Source organism: Pimephales promelas, chromosome 3, assembly GCF_988280905.1.
Source record: "Pimephales promelas chromosome 3, fPimPro1.hap1.1, whole genome shotgun sequence".
Lineage (NCBI taxonomy): Eukaryota > Metazoa > Chordata > Actinopteri > Cypriniformes > Leuciscidae > Pimephales > Pimephales promelas.
Window position 1 is genome coordinate 47,780,767 of NC_142771.1, and position 20,990 is coordinate 47,801,756.

Here is a 20,990-nt window from a genome sequence, read left to right on the forward strand (position 1 = left end):
ACTTTCATTCTGGCCCCTCAGTGGAAGTCTTTTCAAACTCTGCCTTTTGTGACAAAGACATTGAAAAACATCTTTTGGACATCATTTTGCTTAGTGAGTTATGTCAAACCATAATCAGCAGCACCTGATCACCTTTTCTCTAAGCAAATAATGATCACCATTATGGTGACTTCGAAAATGAGATTTTTCTTCTTCAGCGATTCTGCTTGTGATCATCAGGTGTCTTCAATGATGGTCAATTATCACTAAATTAATCACTTAATTAGCTCATTAACTTTAACACTCTTGAGTGTTAATTTAACACTCATATTTTAACACTTTAACACTCTTGAGTCTGGAGTCAAATAAACTCCCAGGAGAGTTAATTTAACACTGGAGTTTTTGCTGTGTAAACGCATAAATGTTCGATTATGCATATCTAACATAACTGATTTTTTCCATTATACATGTGATCAACAGGATCCTACTTGGAGACGTGTTTTTATGACCCCATTCCCTGACCCGAACCCCAGACCAGTTACAAGGGCACACAATGAAATGACTTTAGCCAACTGAAGTGTCTGAAAAGTCTAATGGTCGCACCTGACTGTGCCTGTGACATTTCATGGCCATATTACAAAATATTGCACCATCAGAAAAAAATATAAAACATTTCATTAATGTTTAATAAAAGACCAGACAAATATGCTTATTTCTTTGAGTTTTATTTTAATTGTTCTTTGTAAACACTGTCAACACAAGCCTTTTGCATCAATTAAATTAAAAGGAGAAGTACAACACTGCTCACCTCTGCATCACTGCTTTGTGCCAACTCTTCTGTAGATGTGGACTCCTGCAACTCGAATTGCATTCAGAATTAATAGTTTATAATAAGTAAGTTATTTATGCACTTAAAGATACCTGAGAGGGTTTTTTTCACTCTCCTGTGCATTGGGGGAAAATGTCCATTAGAAAGTGTTGTACAAATGTACAAACCCTTTGATGTAATGTTAGAAAAAGTCATACTGCACATGCTTGAGCCATTTGCATGAGAACAGGTAAAGTGTTGGTGTATTTTTTAAAACTGCACAAAAGAGGAAAGCACAATTCCATTACAATGAAGTACACTGGAGGGAAATGTGACCAATAACTCATTGTAACATTTATTTTTTTTACTATAACTACATGTAGTTTCACACATGTAGACTTTCAGAAGTCAAAGCAATTCATTACTACTAAAGATATAGCCTAACAGCTGATATGACTGGACAGCCATTTGGATTATAGGCCTACTTAATTTAATGCAGCAACAATTTTTTTTATGCTGTACTAGGATCATTTAAAGTTCATTTAACAGCAGTGAAGGTGTTGATGCTCCTGGCCTATGTGTCTGAGGGAGAGCTGAACCCAAGGATGCCCTCCACAATGGGACTGTTCACAGTCAACCCAGCTCTTCTGCTGGGCTATAACGTGGGGGTGCAGGACCACCACCTGTTTGTTTTTCGTTTCTTTCTTTTTTCTCAGCCTTTTGGTTGCATTTATAAAAAGGCAAACATTGATTATATAATAAATATAATAATTATTTAGAAATAATTAAAAGAAATACTGTAATAAGTGATAAAAACATCTAACTTGCTCACTACAAACTTTGTCTGCTACTTTTTGCCAGCCCTCCTGGCTTTTGAGGTGTTCCCTGGTGTTTTAATTATGTTTTCAAATTCAGCACATCCTTCAAGCAATTACACTTGCTCTGCTGCAGTGAAAAACTGATCACAAATAATCTCAGGTAACTCAATCCAGCTATACTAATCATAACCGGCAGGAGTGTTTGAAGAACCTAATTAGCTGGATCCTGATGAGCACGATGATATTATCTTGGATGTTTTAAGCAACGTATGAAGAACGGGCCCAAGGTTACTTTATGATTATTTCTTTTGGCAATGCTATTATTCTATTGTTTTTTAATGGAATACTGCATTGTTAATTCTACTATTATCCGGTATGTACTTTATCACCTGAATCCTAGATGGAAAACCCATTATTTCGATGGAGGGGAAAGGAGCTGACTATGCACGCCACGCCTGAGGCTCAGTCCATCAGGGCCAAGCCTGAGCGGACTGGGGTTTGCAAGAACCAGGAAGAATGTGAGGCAGAGGCCCGGGCCCGTGTCGTCACAGAGGGTGGTGATCCTGACTCTGCGATGCTGGTTCTGAGCCGGTATGTGGTTCAGTTCGGCATGTACCGGGGTCAGACCTTTAAATGGCTCCTAGAAAATGATGTGGGCTGGGTTGTGGGGCTGGTGGCTAGCCATCAGAAGGAGCGTGAGCGCAGCGACTCCACATCTCCACTGATGGTCCACAAGGATGCCTTGGCCCGCTACGCAAATGCCTATTCTGCTGTGAAGGAGGAAGTCAAATTCAGGAGGGCATTTGTGGATTCCAGAGTCCAGGCCTCACAGCCTGGACAGGAGGGCCAAGCCCTTGTTGGATTTCATAGGTACAGGGCAGAGACACTGCAGGAACTGTATGAGTCCAAGGACAAAGACCACATTGGGTAAGAACAGTCATTTGAATAACAATGTCATGCTGATATAAGTTGTATTTTTTGTGATAATTGATGAATGCAATTCCTAATTATTTTTTTTAATCAGTTATGTCAAATGGCTGAAGAAGCAGACACCCCGGAATCCCGGTGACCCTATGGAGGCAGCCCTTAAATATATAAAGCGCCGTGACCAGGAGGCAGCTGTACCCCCTTCTCCCCTTGCTGGGCTTAAGACAGCTTCAGGGTAAGTATTGCTATCAGTATTTTATTTAATAAAGTACAATGGTTATTTTATTCCCAACTCTTTGCTTAATGTTAAAGGCCTGTTGGTGCAGCGGTCTCTGCGTTTTTAGGGCAGCGTTCTGTGACCCCAGGTCAACTGCAGTCAACAGTCAAGAAGATCCTTGCCAAAAATACTGCAATTCCCAGTAAGTATTTTCAAATTGGAACAATGAACTCTTTAAATAAAAATGCAGTCCATTTATGACTGAGACCACGTTTAACACTTTTCTGTGTGTCGTAAAGCGGTGCCTGCTTCCAGACCAGCTCAGCGACCAGTTCTGCACCCCGTAGAGCCCTCGGATGCAGAGCTTCTAACAGTTGCTATTGCCACCGAGAAATGTAAGTTGATTGATACATTACCTGATATTCACTGATATTCAAGTATTTTTTAAATCGGATAAACACAATGTTGCACGTTATTATAATGTATTTCTTTTGGAATATTCATCAGACAAACGGTCCAGTGGATAAGGTAGGGTTTGGGTGAGAAACTGTCCATTTTCATGTACATCTAGAATGGCTTAGTTCCTGTTAATCCATATCCTGCCATGTGGCTGATCACTTCCTCTCATGGTGTCTAGCTCGCCGTAAGCCGCCTCACCCCGCTCTACCCTCCCCTCACCCCTCACCCACCACAGTATTCTTGATAAGAATGCATAGTCCAGTACTTGCAGATTTCCTGGAATGTTGGTTTTCCCCTAAATATTATGTCTTTACCTCTTGACTTGTTGGTGTTATTCTCACATTGTGGAGATATTGTGCATGATATTATATTTTACCCTCCTACGTGGCTGAAATGTTTGTCTTTGTTTTTCTTTATAACAACTTGCATTACACATTCGATTTGTGTCAACCTTGACACGCATACTTTCTCTCACTCCTTTTTTTTTCCTTCAGTTGCTTGCTTTTCTGACATCAACCTGTGCTAATCTTATCTCCTCTTGTAATAGTTGGCCTGATATATGTGTGTGAATTATTTGTATGTATTGTTATGAAAGCATTGGACATACAGGTCCCTGTTTCACTTTCGGACACACCCCAGGACTCCCAGGATCCACCGGGATCTGCTGCCCGGACCGAAGAGCAGGCTGTGCCACGTCAGTCTTTCCCATGTCCGGCGCCTGCACATGCAATTCCTGAGGTGAGTCTACCTATAACGGCGGCGGTTCAGAAAGTAATTGGATTTTCACAACTGTGAGCTTCTAGTATTTTAGTATTTTACTAGTCATTTTCTTGACCTCTATCTAAAATGCAGCTGCTTCTTCCTGAGAGCTGGCGGACAGTCCTCAATAAAGAGCAGCAGCAGTGGATCGGCCGTACACTGTTCACCAGGGGTCGCACTGGGAGATCACAACTCACCACAGAGTTGCGTCTGTGGTGGTACCCTCCCCAACCTCGGCTGATCTACAGTCAGCCACCTGCGTCGCCCGACCCCTTCTTTGCATGTCCACTGTTTCTCTGGATGCCACTGCGCATGTGGTCATTCAAGTTGACATGCACCCAGCCTGGGTGTAACACCACTCTCACCAAGGCTGGGCTTTACAAGACCATCCGGAGGGTGTTGGATGTGAAAGGCTGGTATTTATTGGCCACAGAGTACCTAGAGTGCCCTTCTTGTAAAAAGAAGGTGGCGGGCTGGTCCCAGGACGTCTTGGGTCAGCTGGATCTTGCGCATCGCTGCCAGTTTCCAGCGATTCTGACCTACAAGTAAATATTTAATGTTTTTTGTTTTCACAGCTGAGAAGTGACAATTGGCTTTATGCACAGCTGCACTACTTCCTGAACCTAAGCCAGCTCCTTGTTTCCTGTCTGCCATTATTGGCCAAGCTTGATTAATTCAGGTGTGTCTGATTATTGTTGCCGTGACTACTGAGGTCAGGCACACCTGAACTAATCAATTTGTCCAATAATGGTTGACTGGAAACAAGGAGCTGGCTTAAGTTCAGGAAGTAGGGCAGCTGTGCATAAAGCCAATTCAGTGTATTGTTCTTCATCCTTTTAAAAGGTACATTTACGTAAAAAAACAAACTAAAAAACTCTTATCTCTCCAGGCTTTCTTGTGACCTTGCGGTCGTAGTCATGCTGAGGGAGCGCTCTTTGGGGAATAGTGCTACTCAGCTCTACAAAAAGCTGTGTGAGAACCACAGCGAAGCCTGGATGCGAAGGTCCATTCAGTATCTCAGCGAGTGCCGGCACTTTATGACCTCTGGTAGTATCCGGCCACAATTTCCACCGCTCCCGGAAATGCCAAAGGTCCCCTCACCGGTCTGGCTGCTGACCGTCTACAGCATGGACGTACTGTCACGGCTGGACGAGTTGAAGGCCAGGGTCACGTCTGTCTTTGGGTCAATATTAAAGATGGACTCTACAAAGAAGGTAACCAACCTTCATACCGTGTTAAGGTGTCACATGCCATGGTGTAATTTTTTGTTTAATATGATTGGTCAATTTCAGGTGACCAATAAACTCGCTGGGGCAGCTTCGGACACAGCCGCCTGGGCCACGGATGTGGGCAATGAGCACGGGCAGGTCCTGAACTGTGTTCTCACTGCGGGTGAGGGTGAAGGACTGCTCCGTATGGCGGCTGGGCTTGTGGAGCGGTACCGACTCGCAGGCGTACCACCTCCCGTGCTCATGTACGTGGACCGAGACTGTTGCTCGAGTGTCGGCGGATCCAAAACTGCTGCCATGTTTCCCCAGTGGGCCCAGATGGTGGTTCGCCTTGACATCTGGCACCTGATGCGGCGGTTCGCAGCAGGTGTTGTGTCAGAGAGCCACCAGCTGTATGGGGCCTTCATGCGGCAGCTGTCCTCCAGCATTTTTGAGTGGGATGCGGGGGATGTCCGTCGACTGCTGGAGGCCAAGCGGTCCGAGCTGGAGGGGAGGCGCGGGATGGTCGGTCTCACTGACAGGGAGGTCTACAGCCACCTCAGGAGGAAGGAAATGGCCCTTCACTGCCGCCGCCGCACACGTGGAGCTGCGGAGACGGAGCTCCTCCTGATAGAGATGTTGGAGACCTTCAACAGTGAGAAGGGGCACGACACCCTGGGCATCCCGCTGCTGGATCCCGCTCGCATCCGGGCAATCTGGAAAGAGCAGAGGCGTCACCTCGAGTGCATACAGGACCCTCCGAGTGTACAGCTGTACACCCAGACTGGCACTATCACTAAAGGCGGAGTGATTCTGCCAGTGTATCGCTGTGCGCGCGGCTCTACTTCTCTGGAGTCTTTTCACCTCCATCTCAACCGGTTCATTCCAGGTAATGAATTGTAATTATAGGTTTGTAAGCAGATTGAAATGTGTACACTTCAGCGCTCTCTCATCACACATTGCGGTACTCTATGTATAGGGACTAGTGCCAGTGGAATGCATTTCCAGGCCTTCCTCCTGGATGGGCTGGTGAGGTGGAATGAGAACCGCGCCGCAGCAGCAAAGGAGGGAGAGAAGCAACCTCTGCTCTGCTACAGTGGCCACCTGCAGCACTTCCTCAACCACCTCAGCCAATGCGTGCTTGGCTCAGGGCAGGTTGAGGACTTTACAAAGCCTGGCGTATACACAGGTATATCAACTGCATCGTAATGTCAGTGTGAAGAGTGAGGGTTTGTTCATGTCGTTTTAACCTGAGCATTTCCATTACGTTACAGGGGAACTCATTGGGGTGGAGTACCTTTATGCCCAGACCAACAAAGTGCTGCAGGGTGTCAGCTTGGATCCCGACACTCCAAATGAGGCTGATGCTGTCGTTGGACCCCTGGACGATGAGGGCTTTGAGGAGGAGACGGAGGATGACGACCCGACCATCCACCTCCCCGATCCGCCTCTTCCAGCCTCATCCTCAACAGTAGCAGCCCAGTCAGACGATCCAGCTGACGCACCCGGTTCTGGGTCATCCGGTCCAGCCACCCCCACCCGTGGCCATCAGAATTCCCCTCCCTCTAAATTATCACCAGGCTCCGATGTAAGATTTGATGAAAACTTGAAGAACCATTTTATTTATGCTAAATCCAACTTCACTATTTCTGACATGATCAACTAAATGTTTCCTAAAACTTTGGATTTATTTGTATCATTCAGGAGGAATGCCAAGGCCCAGATGGCCAGCCGGGATACCAGCACGTCTGCAGGCTGGCAAAGGCGTTGGTAGAGGTGAGGGCTCTTCAGGGGCTGTCAGATCGAAGGGTAGACACTCTGATAGGGCTGTGGCATGCACTACCAGAGCCTGACAAGGAGAGAGTGGTCTACCCTTCCCGGTACCAGGACAGGATTGAGCGGGGCCGGTTCAAGTCAATAAAGGGGAAGTCCTTAACCGGAAAAGCTGGAAAGGACAGCCTCGAACGGTATGCGGCTGAATTAGCATAGAATAATTAGTTAAAAGTTTTCCCCAACACTAACATGTATTTTCTGTTAATTTCTTCGTCTTTCAGTTGCTTTCTGGGACTGAACTCTGGTCCTGCGAATTGGCCGGGCGCAAGTCGCCTGGTGGAGGCCATATGCAGCCAGCTCTGTCGTCTCCACCCAAGTGGCACGCAGTCCGGTGGCACCAAGAGGAGCCGGTGGGCGCTCATCTTGGCGGACTATGTGTCAATCAGAGAGGCAGTGCTGGACAGCCCGAGGTTGATGGCCCAGACCAACATCCAGCTCTATGAGCAAAGTCAAAGGACCATCTCACAATGGTGAGAAACATTGTGATAATATTAGACCAAATGCGACTAGATCTCATTTCCTCGTTCTGCCTGTCAGGTACAATCGACGACAGAAGGAGAGGGAGAAGACCATCCTGGAGCAGGGTGTGGTGTTCCACCGTGTTCCGTGCGTTGCTGCCGAGCCTCTCTCTGCACCTAGGCCATCAATCATCTCCCGGCCACCTCCAGAACTACGGCCCTTTGTTTTTACAGGGCCAAAGGACCTTTCACGCCAGGCCACCCAACGAGGAAGGCCCTCTCAGGTCCCTTCTCTTCCAGCCCCGCAGCTACTTACCGCCCCTCCCCAGCAGCAGCCCTGCTTGCTCCCAGGCTCCTCCCAGGACCCTCCACACCTTACACAAATACCAGCACGGACCGTGCCACGGTCAACAGCTTTCCGGAGGAGGAAAAAAGCTGAGGCAGAAGCCGCGGCTGGGGTGTCAGGGTGTCCTGTGAAGAAGAGAAAGCAGGGGGACTACAAATGTAGTAAGTGCGGACAACCGAAGAGGCAAGAGACTGGTCACAGCCAATACGGGTCTGTATCTTTCTGTTCTGCCACTGGGGGGAAGACTGTTGAACAGTGGCTGGCAGAGATGAGAGACACTCACGGGCGAGGTGATAAAGGACACTGAGCCACTCGTTGGGTGGTTGTGGATGTCAATTTTTGTAAATAGTTCACATTGTTCACATTGTTCCCCTCTACCAAGACCGAGACCTTGAAGCGGTGTAGAGGCTTGCGTGTGTCGATGATCCTCAGAGTGTATGACTTCTGGACTACAATGACAAACCAGTCTGAGGTGAGATACCAGACCAACATCGGTCATTTCTTTCTTAAAACAACTCATATTTGGACACTGGGCTGCGTTTTAAGGGTGACATCAGTAATTCACCTTATTTCCATCCAATGTGTGAACTGAGCCGTGTGTAAAGGACTGCTGAGTAGAAGACTCATGACATACAACATAACTGTTTGATTGATATACTTTATTGTAAATGTGGCTTTATTGTAAATAACTCAGTTTTATTGATTTGTCAAAGTTCCTTACAGACAAAACATGGCAAACTAACAGGATGCTTTCTTTTTTAAGTCCTTCTTTTCAATTTGATCTGAGAGCACCCAAAGGTTAATCACCTATACCATAGCCTTAGCCAAACTGTCCAGTGGAAATGTTGTTATCCCCATATGGGCCTTGGCTCTCCTCCTGAAGGGGAAACAAGTAAAAGATTTTGAAGAAACACAAATAATATAATATAATATAATATAATATAATAAAAATTAATATAATATAATATAATAAATTTGAAGAAACACATATAATATAATTCCAATATATTAACCAAGTAGTTCATACCTGACCCTGACTAAATCATTTTTAATCTAGACCTTTTATGGCATATAGGCCTGTTTGCTTTGTTTTGGGCGGACATTAAAACAGTCCATTTCATCAATAATCACAGTACACACATTGTTTTATGATGTTCAGTATTGCCCTCCGGAACTGGAAATGTGAACTTGGAAATGTTAATTTATACTTATTATACACATTGACCTGTCTTCTATGGCAATGTAAACTCTGTTTCTGTATTTGTTGTGACACGTTTCCCAATTTTATACAAATAAACCTGAAATTAACTATTATTTTAAGTGTTAAGCGTTATTAAGTGTTTTCCTTGTTAAATTGCATCTTGTAGAATTTGGCAGGGTTCTTATTATTATTCTTATAATTAAGGATTCTTATGAAACTAATCCTTTTATGCTAGCACAGTGTTCTAGTCTCTCCTGATGAACATTTCCAATATCACTTGAGTCCAGAAAGCAGGATGAGACTGCTATTTTGATCATATCAACTCATTCCACTTGTAAACAACAGCACTACAGGTGGACAGTAGCACATGGCTACTTGCTTATGCTTTGTTTACATTTGGAAGGGGCGTGTTGGGTCCCTCCCCCTGTTTCTCCATTAATGCCCCTCATTGCCCTCCCTTCCTCCACAGAGAAGAATGGGCAGGATCCTTTTCACAGGGGCCATGCTAATCTTCTCTGTATCGATCCAATTTTAGTATATGTGCTGCTTTAGCAAGCACGAGGCCAACTGTCCCGCTCAAGGAATAGCCATCACCAAGGTGGTAGGGCAAGCGAGCCATCTACTGAAAGAATGGGTTGGGTAGACTTATCTATGGTACCAAACTACAAGCTCTGAATGGGCTGTGTCCTCCAGGTTTTCGAGAAAGAAATGAGTTGGCGGAAAGCAGAAAACCGGATAATGCGGACAACCTTGACAACATTGAAGGGAAAATATATCGCCTATGGGGTCAAACCCTGAGAAAGGGAGTGGACACACTATGCTGGAAAACTGAGAGTGCCCAATAGATGTTCACTTGTAGAACTCCTTTTGTTGTAATCATTTTATGTTATTTTATGCGAATAATAAATTAATTGTTACGAAGGATGACCTCTTCTATGCAGATGAAACTGGCTGCGTGGGAATCAGCCAATCAGAAGCGGCACTGCGTTCTCCGGCTCTCAGAAGAATTAGATTAACGGTTCAGTTCGGGAAAGTTTGGAAGGAGTGCTGGTGTTGAAAGAGTCAGACTGTGCCATTTACAGTATACTGATAATATTAGAGTGTTCCTCCCTTAACTTACAAGTTTCTAGAATTGTGTGCGTGCAACTACCAGTGAGTATATTGATGTTTGTTGTTCATTTTACCTCAGAATAATGTTGTGGCGCGTTGCTGCTCGTTGTTGTATAATAGCGGTACTTCTCACTGCCTGTGTATTTAACTTTAGTTGTTAAGAAGAACGCTGTAAATTATTGGTGTTGCTCTGCAAGCCTTATTTCTCAGTTTAAATAATGTCTGTTGTTCTAGCACAATGTATAACATTGTTTGTTTTAAGGAATAACTTCGCAGCTTATAATTATTATATGTTCAGTTAAATTTAGCATATTGTATATTGTTGCAGTTTATGTGGATTTAATCTTTGAACAGGGATATAGTGTATTACTGCATTTCTAGTATTGCATTTGCTTCGTGATAAACATTTATAGCATTTGCATTTAAGTCATTCATAACAAAGTTATTCTTTAATACCTCAATTGTGTTTGTTTATTATAGAAGTTACCTGCTAGGCATGTAATAACTATTTGACATTTATACAGATAGTTTACATTTACTGATTTATGTCTGTATCTCTGTTTCAGAACCACACATACACCTTTGAACTTTTATTTTATTAAAACACCTTTAACGGAACATCTTGTCTGCATTCTAATCGATGCCCCCCGGTGGCCAAAACCCCTTTAAAGAACATCCAAATTATACAGTCCTTTTCAATCATCAGAACATTAATATAAACATTTTAATTAAATAAATTATGTTCAGTTGCATGACATACTGCTTGTGTAATGATTCCTGTCTGTTTCCCTTGTCTTGTGTGAACTTTTGCTATTTCCTGTTCCGTGCCATGTTTTGTAGTCTTTTGTAGTTTTTCTTTTTGATGAGTTCCCCCAGGTGTTTCTGATTAACCACGCCCCCTTGTTACCTTGTTTAGCTTGTTTGTTTGTCTATTTAAACCTCTGTTCTTCAGTTGTTGGGTGTTGGTCGTTGTTTGATGTTATGTTGTTACTAGTACCCTGTTCTGATTTTACCCTGCTTTATTTATTTATTTATTTATTTATTTATTTATTTATTTGTTTGTTTGTTTGTTTGTTTATTGTATTATTAAAGTGCTTGCAATTGGATTCCACCTCTGCTTCCTTCTTGCCGTATCATAACAGTTTGTTGTCTATTATACACCAGAACCACACACCCCACTGGACTGTAGGCCTATATATGTGAGACATGTTTTTAAATTTGTGTTAGTCAACTCCTAAAACTGTTCACACAGTATAATAGCAAACTTGTAAATCAGACAATCAAACATGAGGAGAAAACTCATTTTGGTGAGTAGGCTAATGCCTTAAGCAGCAGTGCTAAGAAACGTGATTTGTGAAAGCACAGTTATAATTGAAAGTTTTAATTACCGTACAGAACATCAATTAATAGAATTAAGGCCTGTTCACACCAAGCACGATAACTATAAAGATAACTATAAAGATATAATTCTAAAAATCGTTCTCCATATTAAAGAATAACAGAGTTCACGCCACAGCTAGCTATAACGATAAAGATATGAGGAACGATATCGTTGGGATCACTTTCAGAACGATTTTTTTTCCAGCAGTCCAACGATAAAACACTGACATCCAATCAGAATCCTTTCTAATTTAAAGGTCTCGTGCATTTAAAATGGCAGATGACATTGCAGAGAAATTAATCGTCGAGATTAAGAAAAAAATCCTCCACTGTTTGACAAGTCAAACCTCCAAAAGATGGATATATGGAAAGCAATCGGTCGTATCCTGGGAATAGATATTATGCAGTTTAGCATAGTGTTACAAAATTACCTCAGGTAGGCTATGCAGCGCTTGTTGACAACGTTGCTGAAGTTGCAGTGCAAAAGGTGTTGTATACATAAAGGTGTTGACTAGGCAATGTTTTTATCCTATCATTGACTTTGTCAGATAAATCAGATTAAAAAAAAATTAGATATTACACTAGACTTGCTAGATTCACTGTTTAGATGCGCTCCCAACTCCTCTCGTCTTTTAAGGATATTATGTACCCAAAAGCGGCTGTTTTTCTTTTGATATTTGTTTGTAAAGTAAAACAGCAGCAGTAGTCATCCATTTTCGCTACTTTGACACCTCAGCGCGGGCACGAGCGCACGTGCTTAGAATAAAAAGACCGTTATCGGTTGTTGGTGTGGACGCATGTATAGTTATCTTTGTCGTTATCTTTATAGTTATCGTGCGAACGAGGCTTTCATCAGTGATGTCGGTGAGGTGCCTATGCAGACCTGCGTGAAGTTGGCCCCCCACCCAACGCAAAACGTTGTCAAAATATGCTCAATCGTTTGTGCTCCGTTTGTGCTGGTTTGTGCTGTAAAAAGTTTCGTTTGTGCTGCTTCGGTTTTTTAGATATTAAAATAATATTTTTAGGTCATTCTGAGGTCACTCAGCCCCCCCACATGATCAAAATTCACCCAAAATAGTCTCGTTCGTTTGTGCTTCGTTTGTGCTGGATTGTGCCGGTAAAATTTTCGGTTGTGCTGCGTCGGGTTTTAAAATAACAGACTTTGAATTATAGGCGATGACGTCATCATCCCCCCGCATGCTCCAAATTAATCCTGCCCCGGCGACCAGCTGCTGCCTCCACCCAGTCGCCGGCGCAGGTGCCTCCCTCTGCTCGCCGCCGAGGACGCCCCCCTGCGGCTCCCCTCCCTCCCGCCCGGCCCCAGCAGCAGCCTTCACCCGGGCCCCGGCGTCGAGGAGGCCGCAGGCCGGCGTCACAGCCCCCTCAGGCCGCTCGCCCCGCTAAACGCCAGGCCAAGCGAAGATCCTGACACGGGCTGCTCAGTGACGATCTCGAGTCTTTCACAGGAGGCGGTAGCAGGCCCCCTCCTTCCCCCGGTGGAGGGCCGGTGGAGAATCTTTTGTTCTCAGCTCCCCGCTGCTCACCCACGGGTGGGCAGCACCCTGAACTGGTTAAAGAAAGACTTGACATCCTCACTGAGCTCACAGCACTGCATGAAAAGTGGGATTTTCGTCAGTAAGCGGCACTGTAGATTGTCGTGGAAGTTCAGGTTTACGACTGCACACGGCAATTTACAGGTAACACTCAAAACTGCCGTGAATTGCCGGAAATTGACGTGGGCCTTGCTTGGCAGTTGTCCCCCCATTGTCCCCCCTTCTCCTAAATCTAGAGGAGGCTTTGACATGTAAATGAAAATGCTGTGAGCTATACACATGCAAATAAGGGTAGGGGAGTTTCACCCCAGGTAACATTTTTCTGAAAGGAACTTCATTCTAAGACAATCTCTGGTAGAAATAGATCAGGCTCAGTATAACCTAATTACCGTGTTTTTTTTTTTGTGTGTGTTTTTTTTTTTTAACATTGCAACATGACATCCAAAAAGATATCAATCAACAAATAATAATTTCACAATAAATAAGAAACAAATAAAAATAGGACAGAATTGAACAAATGAAATAAAAACAGGAAAGGGACTATCTCTATTGTGTATAATATTATGATTTAAGAGAAAGTTAGAAACCAGTAATTTGTACTATTTAAAGAAAGAAAATAGCATACACATAATTCACTTTTCAATTAGCTTCAATATTCTTTAGCAAATACAATTGTATCACTACATTTTTATAGATACATTTGAGAGACTCAATATACTGAAAACTGAAAATCAGACCCAAAAAAAAAAACTTCAAACAAGGTTTAGAATTATTCATTTTACTCTTATGAATATGAAATTTTCCTAATACAATTACAAGATTCATCATAACATTTACAGAAGTAGTTTTCAAAAATATATGATTTTGATGTTTTTACTGGTTTATTTATTTTAAGTAGCCTAATAAAGTTATTTATTTATGCATATATGTATTTTTACATTTCATGGTAGCCTATTTGGGTATATCCACCTTATTCCTAATTTAAAATGAACAGCAGCAGAAAAGTCAAGGACAGCCGACGACAGCCTTTCAACCTGAGTCAAAAATCAGTAAACATAACTCTGATTGGCTGAGGCAGCATATCATCATAATCCAACCTGTAACGTCAGCCACTCTGATTGGCTGAGGCAACGTGCCAGGCATGTGGCGTGTTATTCAAGCAGAAATAACGGCACAGATATTCAGCCTGCTTCGCCGTCATGATCGCTGGTGAACCCATCTTTTCCTCTAAATTGAAGGTAAGTTCGTCCAACTTAGTGAATTCTATGTCCATGTGTACTTATAGTGTTTGGTAGTTTAGCGTTATTGTCTTAAACTTCACAAATCTGCTGTGATTACTGCCGCGAATGTCCAAGGGTGTTAACCTAACGGAACAGTTTTTTGTTTTGCGTTAGCTTGCTGCTCTTAATTCTTTTTTAGTTTCGTTTCAATTTGAACAATTTGGGACACTAAACTGTACGTTAGTAGTAACTGTACTGTACTAACTCGTACTGAGTGTTCAATTGGCTTTTCCCAATGCGTTTACTGTGAATATCGTCAGAAATTATGAAAAAATAATAAGTGCCAGGGTCATGAAACATAAAGCGCGTAATGTGCTTGTATGCTCTAGTGTAGGCTATCCTTGTTTGTAAAATTGCATCACTTTGTATGATGGAGTGAAATCTTCAGGTGTTTGTGATTTGTTTTGTCTCTCAGGGACTGTAAGGAGTGAGGTGTCCTTCGCTGATAGGAGAAAAAACACCTAAACAAGGTAACGTTACGTGTTGTGATCTTATCCTCTTTTCTTTTGAACAGGCCCCAGTCAAATAAAAAGTAAAACTAAACTAATTTGTATTAACGTTTGTGTTTATAGATGACTTTGAGCGTGAGACAGTGGTGAAAACGCCAAAGAGAACTGGAACATGGCATGTTATATTCAGTTATAAATGTTTGACCAAGTTATTAAATATCTTATAAATCTGTTCAGTTTCATCATTTGATAATAACTTTATAACACATTTGTTTGTGGTATAGATGCAGTGACTGAGACTGGGAGATGCAGTGACTGAAACCTGGTGGTAAGTATTGATCTATTGGCAGTGGAGAAGACACTTTTAATAGACACCTTCTCTCTTGTGAGCTAGCAAACTTTGTTATTCTAATTAGAGCATTGCAAACATCACCAAATGTGTTTGTTTACTTCAGTGTTCCAGAAAAAGGTCCTGAAACTACTGGTCGACATCCGCCATCGCCTGAAGGAAACCACACAGCAAAAACTCCAGTGTTAAATTAACTCTCCTGGGAGTTTATTTGACTCCAGACTCAAGAGTGTTAAAGTGTTAAAATATGAGTGTTAAATTAACACTCAAGAGTGTTAAAGTTAATGAGCTAATTAAGTGATTAATTTAGTGATAATTGACCATCATTGAAGACACCTGATGATCACAGGCAGAATCGCTGAAGAAGAAAAATCTCATTTTCGAAGTCACCATAATGGTGATGATTATTTGCTTAGAGAAAAGGTGATCAGGTGCTGCTGATTATGGTTTGACATATCTCACTAAGCAAAATGATGTCCAAAAGATGTTTTTCAATGTCTTTGTCACAAAAGTCAGAGTTTGAAAAGACTTCCACTGAGGGGCCAGAATGAAAGTTTTTATGACGTCTTTTTTGACATGTTCTGGACATCTGAAAAAGACGTTAATGGATCCTTCGTGCAAGGTTAAAAACTAGTTCAAATGTGGCCATTCTCAACATTATTTATGGTCTATACTGGTTTATACTGTTTCTGGACCAAATAAAAACTCTCAGGATGCATTAAATTAAAACTTATGTTTATTTTTTTTCCTTACATTGTTTAGATGGTGATATTTATTTCATTTTGAGTCACCATTGTGGTGATCAGTGTTTGCTTTAGTTGGGCTCTTGGTCCCAATAATTAGTATTCTAGCTTTTCTTTGGCTGTTGTAACTGTGTGTGTTTGAATAACACCATTGTTGTGACGGAGAAAGCCAAGAAAATTGGCTCTCATCAGCTCCTTGTCGGTTGTTGACGATGATGATGATGATGAAATCAATATAAAGTGGGCATTTAACGTTTTGTTTAGACTTTTGTGTTTGTATCTGGAGTTTATAACCACCAATCTTGTGGAACTGCATTATTTGGCCTAGTAGTTGGACAAAAAGCAAATTTACACAATGTTTTGAGAAAATGTTCCATCTAGTCACACACAGACATCAAGATTTTGCATATGATTCACAAAAATGGTGACAATAAATAAAAAAAATGCTTCATGCCGCAATGCATGATGGGTAGCTTTCATAGTACAAAACATCCTCGATTCCCAGGCTTTTTTGTTTTGGTTGTCACCGTCGTTGAGAATCATATGCAAAATCTTGATATCTGTGTGTGACTATGTGTTTCAATTTCTTATGCAGTGGTCATTATAAAGTTACTGGTCCAAATAATGCAGTTCTACGAGATGAATAATTATAAATTTCAGACATAAAAACATAAGTTTAGATGATTTTGTCATCATCAGCAAGTATCTGAAGACATCTAATTTTTAATTTTCTTGGCTTTCTCTGCACAATCAATGGTGTTATGCAAACAGTTACAACAGCCAAAGAAAAGCTAAAGTAAGAAGAATTGGGACCAAGAGCCCAACTAAAGCAAACACTCATCACCACAATGGTGACTTAAAATGAAACAAATATCACCATCTAAACCACATCTAAACAATGTAAATAAACTAATTTATTTCAAATTGTAAATTTAATGCATCCTGAGAGTGTTTCTTCAGTCCAGAAACAGTTTAAATTGTCTAAATAAGACCATGAGTTATGTTGAAAACATGTTGAACTAGTTTTTAACCTTGTACGAAGGATCCATTAATGTCTATATCGGACGTGCAGAACACGTCACAAAAAGATGTCATGAAAACTTTCATTCCAGCCCCTCAGTGGATCAGCCCCATCAGACTTTTGTGACAAAAACAATATCTAAAGCATAAAATGTAAGGGTTGACAGACTGCCCCACTGAAGCAAACACTGATCTCCATAATGGTGACTTATAATTTTGATTTTTCACTTTCAGTGATTCTACTTGTTAACATCAGGTGTCTTCAATGTTGGTCAATCATTGCTCAATTAATCACTTAATTATCTCATTAACTTTAACACTGCTTCAGAGTTAATTTAACACTCTTGAGTGTGGAGTCATATAAACTCCCAGGAGAGTTAATTTAACACTGGAGTTTTTGCTGTGCAGGTAGTGGATGCAGAAGAAACATATTTTTGCTTACAAATGTGGGGACTTGGGGCAGATTGCCTTTGCATACATCTAAATCATTGTCTTTTTCAACTTTGCAGAAGGGGTCATGAAATTCGGTTCCACAGCCACTGAGGTGTATGTACATCAAGGTGAACCTCAAGCACGCGTTGCAAAGACTTGGATTCACTTCGCCCTGATGAGCCAAGCCTACAGGACTTGAATTAAGAGTTTTAAAGGGATAGTTTACTTGAAATTATTTTTTTGAAATGTTTTGGCTTACATCAAGGGCATCAGTCATATAATGGAAGTCTATGGGGATCTCTTAAAAGAGCATGCACAGAGAAGTACAAATTAAACATGATTTAATGAATCATAACTGTAAGTACACGTTGATGGCTTAAGATACGAGACGAGCGGTTTGTGTGAGAAAATGAACAGTGTGTGTGTTTGTGTGTATATATATATATGATCTGCGCATGCGGCGGAAAGTGCCAGAAGCGATCTTGCACTGGTACGTCACTCATTGTTTACACAGATTTCAGAAGTTTTACTGTGAAGATCTAAACATATTAAGATATATTGCATTTTTGTGTATATCTAAATATGTATATATATACACATTTATACAATAACAATATAAATACTGTTTGTTTTCTCTCACAAAACGCTCATTTCGTGTCTTAGTCCATCAATGTGTACTTAATTTATGAGTCATTAAATCATGTTTAATTTGGTCTTCTTTGTGCATGCTCTTTGAGGTGGTGACCATAGACCTGCATTATATGACTGACAGACAACAACGGTTTGACCTAAAAATATCAAAATTGAAAATACTGTGGAAACAAAGACCCCTGCATCTTGGATGCCCTTGAGGTAAGCTAAAACATATCAAAAATTAATTTCAAAGTGAACAATCCCTTTAAATTACATCCTTATTATTCGTTCATAATTCTGCCTTCTGTGTTCGATATATCTGTTGCCCAATTCTGATGCCATTCAGGGCAATTTATTTTTGAATAAAGATGCAATATATTATTGATTTATTTGTATAACTGTAGTGCTGTATGTATGTTGTCCCATGTTTCCAGAGGGTGGAGGACATGTTTTCTGTGCTTTGAAGATGTTCTCCTATGCTTTGTACATAGTTGTGTGTTTGTTCTAATAAAGCTATTTCTTTGAATAAACAGTATGTGGCAAATGTTCCTTTCCTCAATAAATTCATGTCCTTGATGGTAATAATAATTTAGTCCATAGGATAACAATGACATAAATATACAACATAATAGCATATCATATGAATATATATATATATATATATATATATATATATATATATTATTATTATTATTATTATAATTTTATGTCGGCTGACCAATAGTAACAGATCTGCCAACCAATCACGAGTGATTTTCTTGTTTAAATGTAGTGAATTTCAACCAATACTGAGTGAGGAAATTCAAGCCATTCTCTGGCAAGGCGCGCGCAGTGCTGCTATTCATATGCTAATTAGGGCCATTCACACCTCCGCGAGCGCTCCATGTATACGTCATGGTTCGTTTCCGTCAATATGTGTCACAGACGAACGCGAAGTTCACAGTCTGTAAATTGTCGTTAACTGCCGAAAATTAGGGAGATTTCCGGCAGTTTACGGGGACGAAAACCCCACTTTTCATGCAGTGCAGACTGGAGTGGGTGCGCTCGATGCCCCAGTGCGTCAGCCCACACACTCCTCTCTGTCTCTGAGGGCGCGGAAGGGTGCGTGTGTCGCCCCCGGGCTACGCCAATCCAGACATGGGGACTTGTGACTTGGTGACTTGGACTCGAGTCGACTCGAGTCGCTATTTTTATGACTTGTGACTTGACTTGACAAAAAATAAAATACTTGAGACTTGACTCGGACTTGGGAGTTAAAGACTCGGGACTTGACTTGACTTGAGACACGATGACTTGAATGACTTGACTGTTAATCACATCATGTTTTCAGTTTGAATATAAAATATATAAATTATGTAAAAAAAAATAAAGTTGATCCAGCTGGAGCGCAGGCTGAGAATAGCGCTGTCATGACTGGATCACGAGATCATCAGTCATGCCCGCACACCACGCCCACTTACATCAGATCACATCAACATGTCAGCCGGAGGGATACCGAGGGTCGTTGCTTTCGGCTTCAAGAATTTCTCAAAACAAGATGGCAAAAGAATAGCGCTTTGCAAGACATGCAACGTTAAGATCGCGGACAGCCAGACGACAACCTCCAATTTCGTCCGTCATTTGAAGAGCCATTCTGCCCAGTAAGTGCTTGTCAATTTGTTAATGTTATCTGGTTAGCTCGTTCGTAGTTAGCTAGCTAATGTAAGTTAAAGGAGAACTCCGGCGCAAAATTACACATTTCCTAGTCAACCATTATCTGAGATTTGTTTTCATGATTGCCGAATGTAAATAGTTTTATCTATAAAAACAGTTTAGCCTATAACGCTAGTATATAGAGCATAGAGTAATGACAAATAAAAATCGCTTGTTATTACCACAAGGCTCAAAATAGCCCCACGCTAACATAATAAGTGTCCCTACATTCAAAACGAAGCATTGAGAACTTTGTCAGTGTCCGTACAGTTTAATAAGAAGATATTTTATACACACAGTCAACTTCGCGATCAGGAAGAAGCTCAGGGAGTTCAGTTTTCCTGTAGGAACCCCTAGCAATACTGCCCTACAAAGGCAAAGCGCAGTAACTACACATTTGGTCAAAAATGAGTTAAGACTTGTAATGGGCTTTATGACATGTGTTCTGTCTTGTGAAAAAATATCTGGGTTAAATTATGTCCCATTTCGGAGATGCATTACCACATAATCTACCCATAACATGTTTTACTGGCTGGTATAAAAACTTTAAAGACCTTTTTCTCTCTGTTTCTTTGTTTGTGTAGTTAGTTACTGCACTTTGCCTTTGTAGCAACCAATAACGTTCCGGAGGGAGGATTTCTACAACTTGCTTGAACAGTTCCATTTTATTCTGAACACAAATTTTAAACACACACCAGTCAACAATAAATCAGGTTTATATTAATATATTTTCTTAAATGCATTTTAAATAATAAAAATAAACTAAAAATTTATTTTTATCAAACTTGACTGGGTGTAATTACTGGGAGTAAGTGAGTAATGTCTAATGCTTTTTGAAAACTTAAGGCTTTTTTCATAAAACAAGTCAGGACATCATCTCATTTTTGTATACATTTTTATTTCTTTAAATTAGTAAGCTAGTAAATTAATGCGTCATTGTACCCAAATGCACTTCCGAATGCGCCTCTGTCCATTTCAAACCAAACTGATGCCCATAGATGCACGTTTAGAAGAGTTTCAATTGCATGGGAGGGAGTAGCCAGCTTGCTCTCTGTTTTGTTTGAACATCAACAAGTGATGTTACCCCGCCATTGCTGATACATTTAAAACACTTAAAACATTTCAAATTGCTGAAACACACTATTGGCAGAAGTGAAAAATAAATTTTATTAAGTTACAATTTTGTTTGATTCCATGATGTATTTTACTGAACATGAGTATTTACAATGCAAATCCAAATTATTGTAATTTACTGGCAAATACTTATCTTGTCTTTTCACTTTATTAAGATCAGATTCTGCATGTAAAATTACAATAATAAGGTGACTTGACTTGC

General features: G+C 41.1%; 2 protein-coding genes, 1 long non-coding RNA gene and 1 pseudogene across 4 annotated transcripts; 3 read left to right on the plus strand and 1 right to left on the minus strand.

Moving 5' to 3' along the window:
- The first annotated feature begins 404 nt into the window (after nt 1-404).
- On the plus strand, nt 405-4,003 carry LOC148994757 (uncharacterized). The gene is made up of 6 exons (XM_089128067.1): nt 405-1,892; nt 2,006-2,532; nt 2,630-2,767; nt 2,845-2,951; nt 3,049-3,144; nt 3,804-4,003. The coding sequence occupies exons 1-6, from the start codon at nt 1,875-1,877 to the stop codon at nt 4,001-4,003; spliced, it is 1,086 nt and encodes a 361-aa protein (XP_088984193.1). The 5' UTR covers nt 405-1,874.
- LOC148994758 (uncharacterized) lies at nt 3,986-9,126 on the plus strand. 2 transcript variants are annotated; one of them, XM_089128961.1, is made up of 8 exons: nt 3,986-4,512; nt 4,857-5,181; nt 5,260-6,064; nt 6,155-6,364; nt 6,450-6,763; nt 6,880-7,142; nt 7,230-7,478; nt 7,546-9,126. In XM_089128961.1, exons 1-8 carry the CDS (start codon nt 4,055-4,057, stop codon nt 8,117-8,119), a joined length of 3,198 nt encoding a protein of 1,065 aa, XP_088985087.1. In that variant the 5' UTR covers nt 3,986-4,054; the 3' UTR covers nt 8,120-9,126. The 2 variants fall into 2 exon arrangements, with proteins under 2 accessions (XP_088985087.1, XP_088985086.1); XM_089128960.1 differs by having other exon boundaries at nt 4,857-6,064.
- Nucleotides 9,127-9,497: 371 nt separating this feature from the next.
- On the minus strand, nt 9,498-9,572 carry LOC148994759 (U6 spliceosomal RNA; annotated as a pseudogene).
- Nucleotides 9,573-14,113: 4,541 nt separating this feature from the next.
- Nucleotides 14,114-15,305, plus strand: LOC148994760 (uncharacterized). Its single transcript, XR_016150725.1, has 5 exons — nt 14,114-14,294; nt 14,752-14,806; nt 14,909-14,960; nt 15,070-15,113; nt 15,241-15,305. It is a non-coding gene; the product is annotated as an uncharacterized LOC148994760 (long non-coding RNA).
- Nucleotides 15,306-20,990: the final 5,685 nt, after the last annotated feature.

Bases quoted from the DNA above. Each gene is read 5' to 3' on its own strand.
- LOC148994757 (XM_089128067.1), top strand. The intron at 2,768-2,844 runs GTAAGTATTGCT...TTAATGTTAAAG, and splicing joins GGGCTTAAGACAGCTTCAGG to GCCTGTTGGTGCAGCGGTCT. The intron at 2,952-3,048 runs GTAAGTATTTTC...TGTGTCGTAAAG, and splicing joins CAAAAATACTGCAATTCCCA to CGGTGCCTGCTTCCAGACCA.
- LOC148994758 (XM_089128960.1), top strand. From the start codon at position 4,055: ATGCAGCTGCTTCTTCCTGAGAGCTGGCGGACAGTCCTCAATAAAGAG. The intron at 6,065-6,154 runs GTAATGAATTGT...CTCTATGTATAG, and splicing joins TCTCAACCGGTTCATTCCAG to GGACTAGTGCCAGTGGAATG. The intron at 6,764-6,879 runs GTAAGATTTGAT...TGTATCATTCAG, and splicing joins AATTATCACCAGGCTCCGAT to GAGGAATGCCAAGGCCCAGA.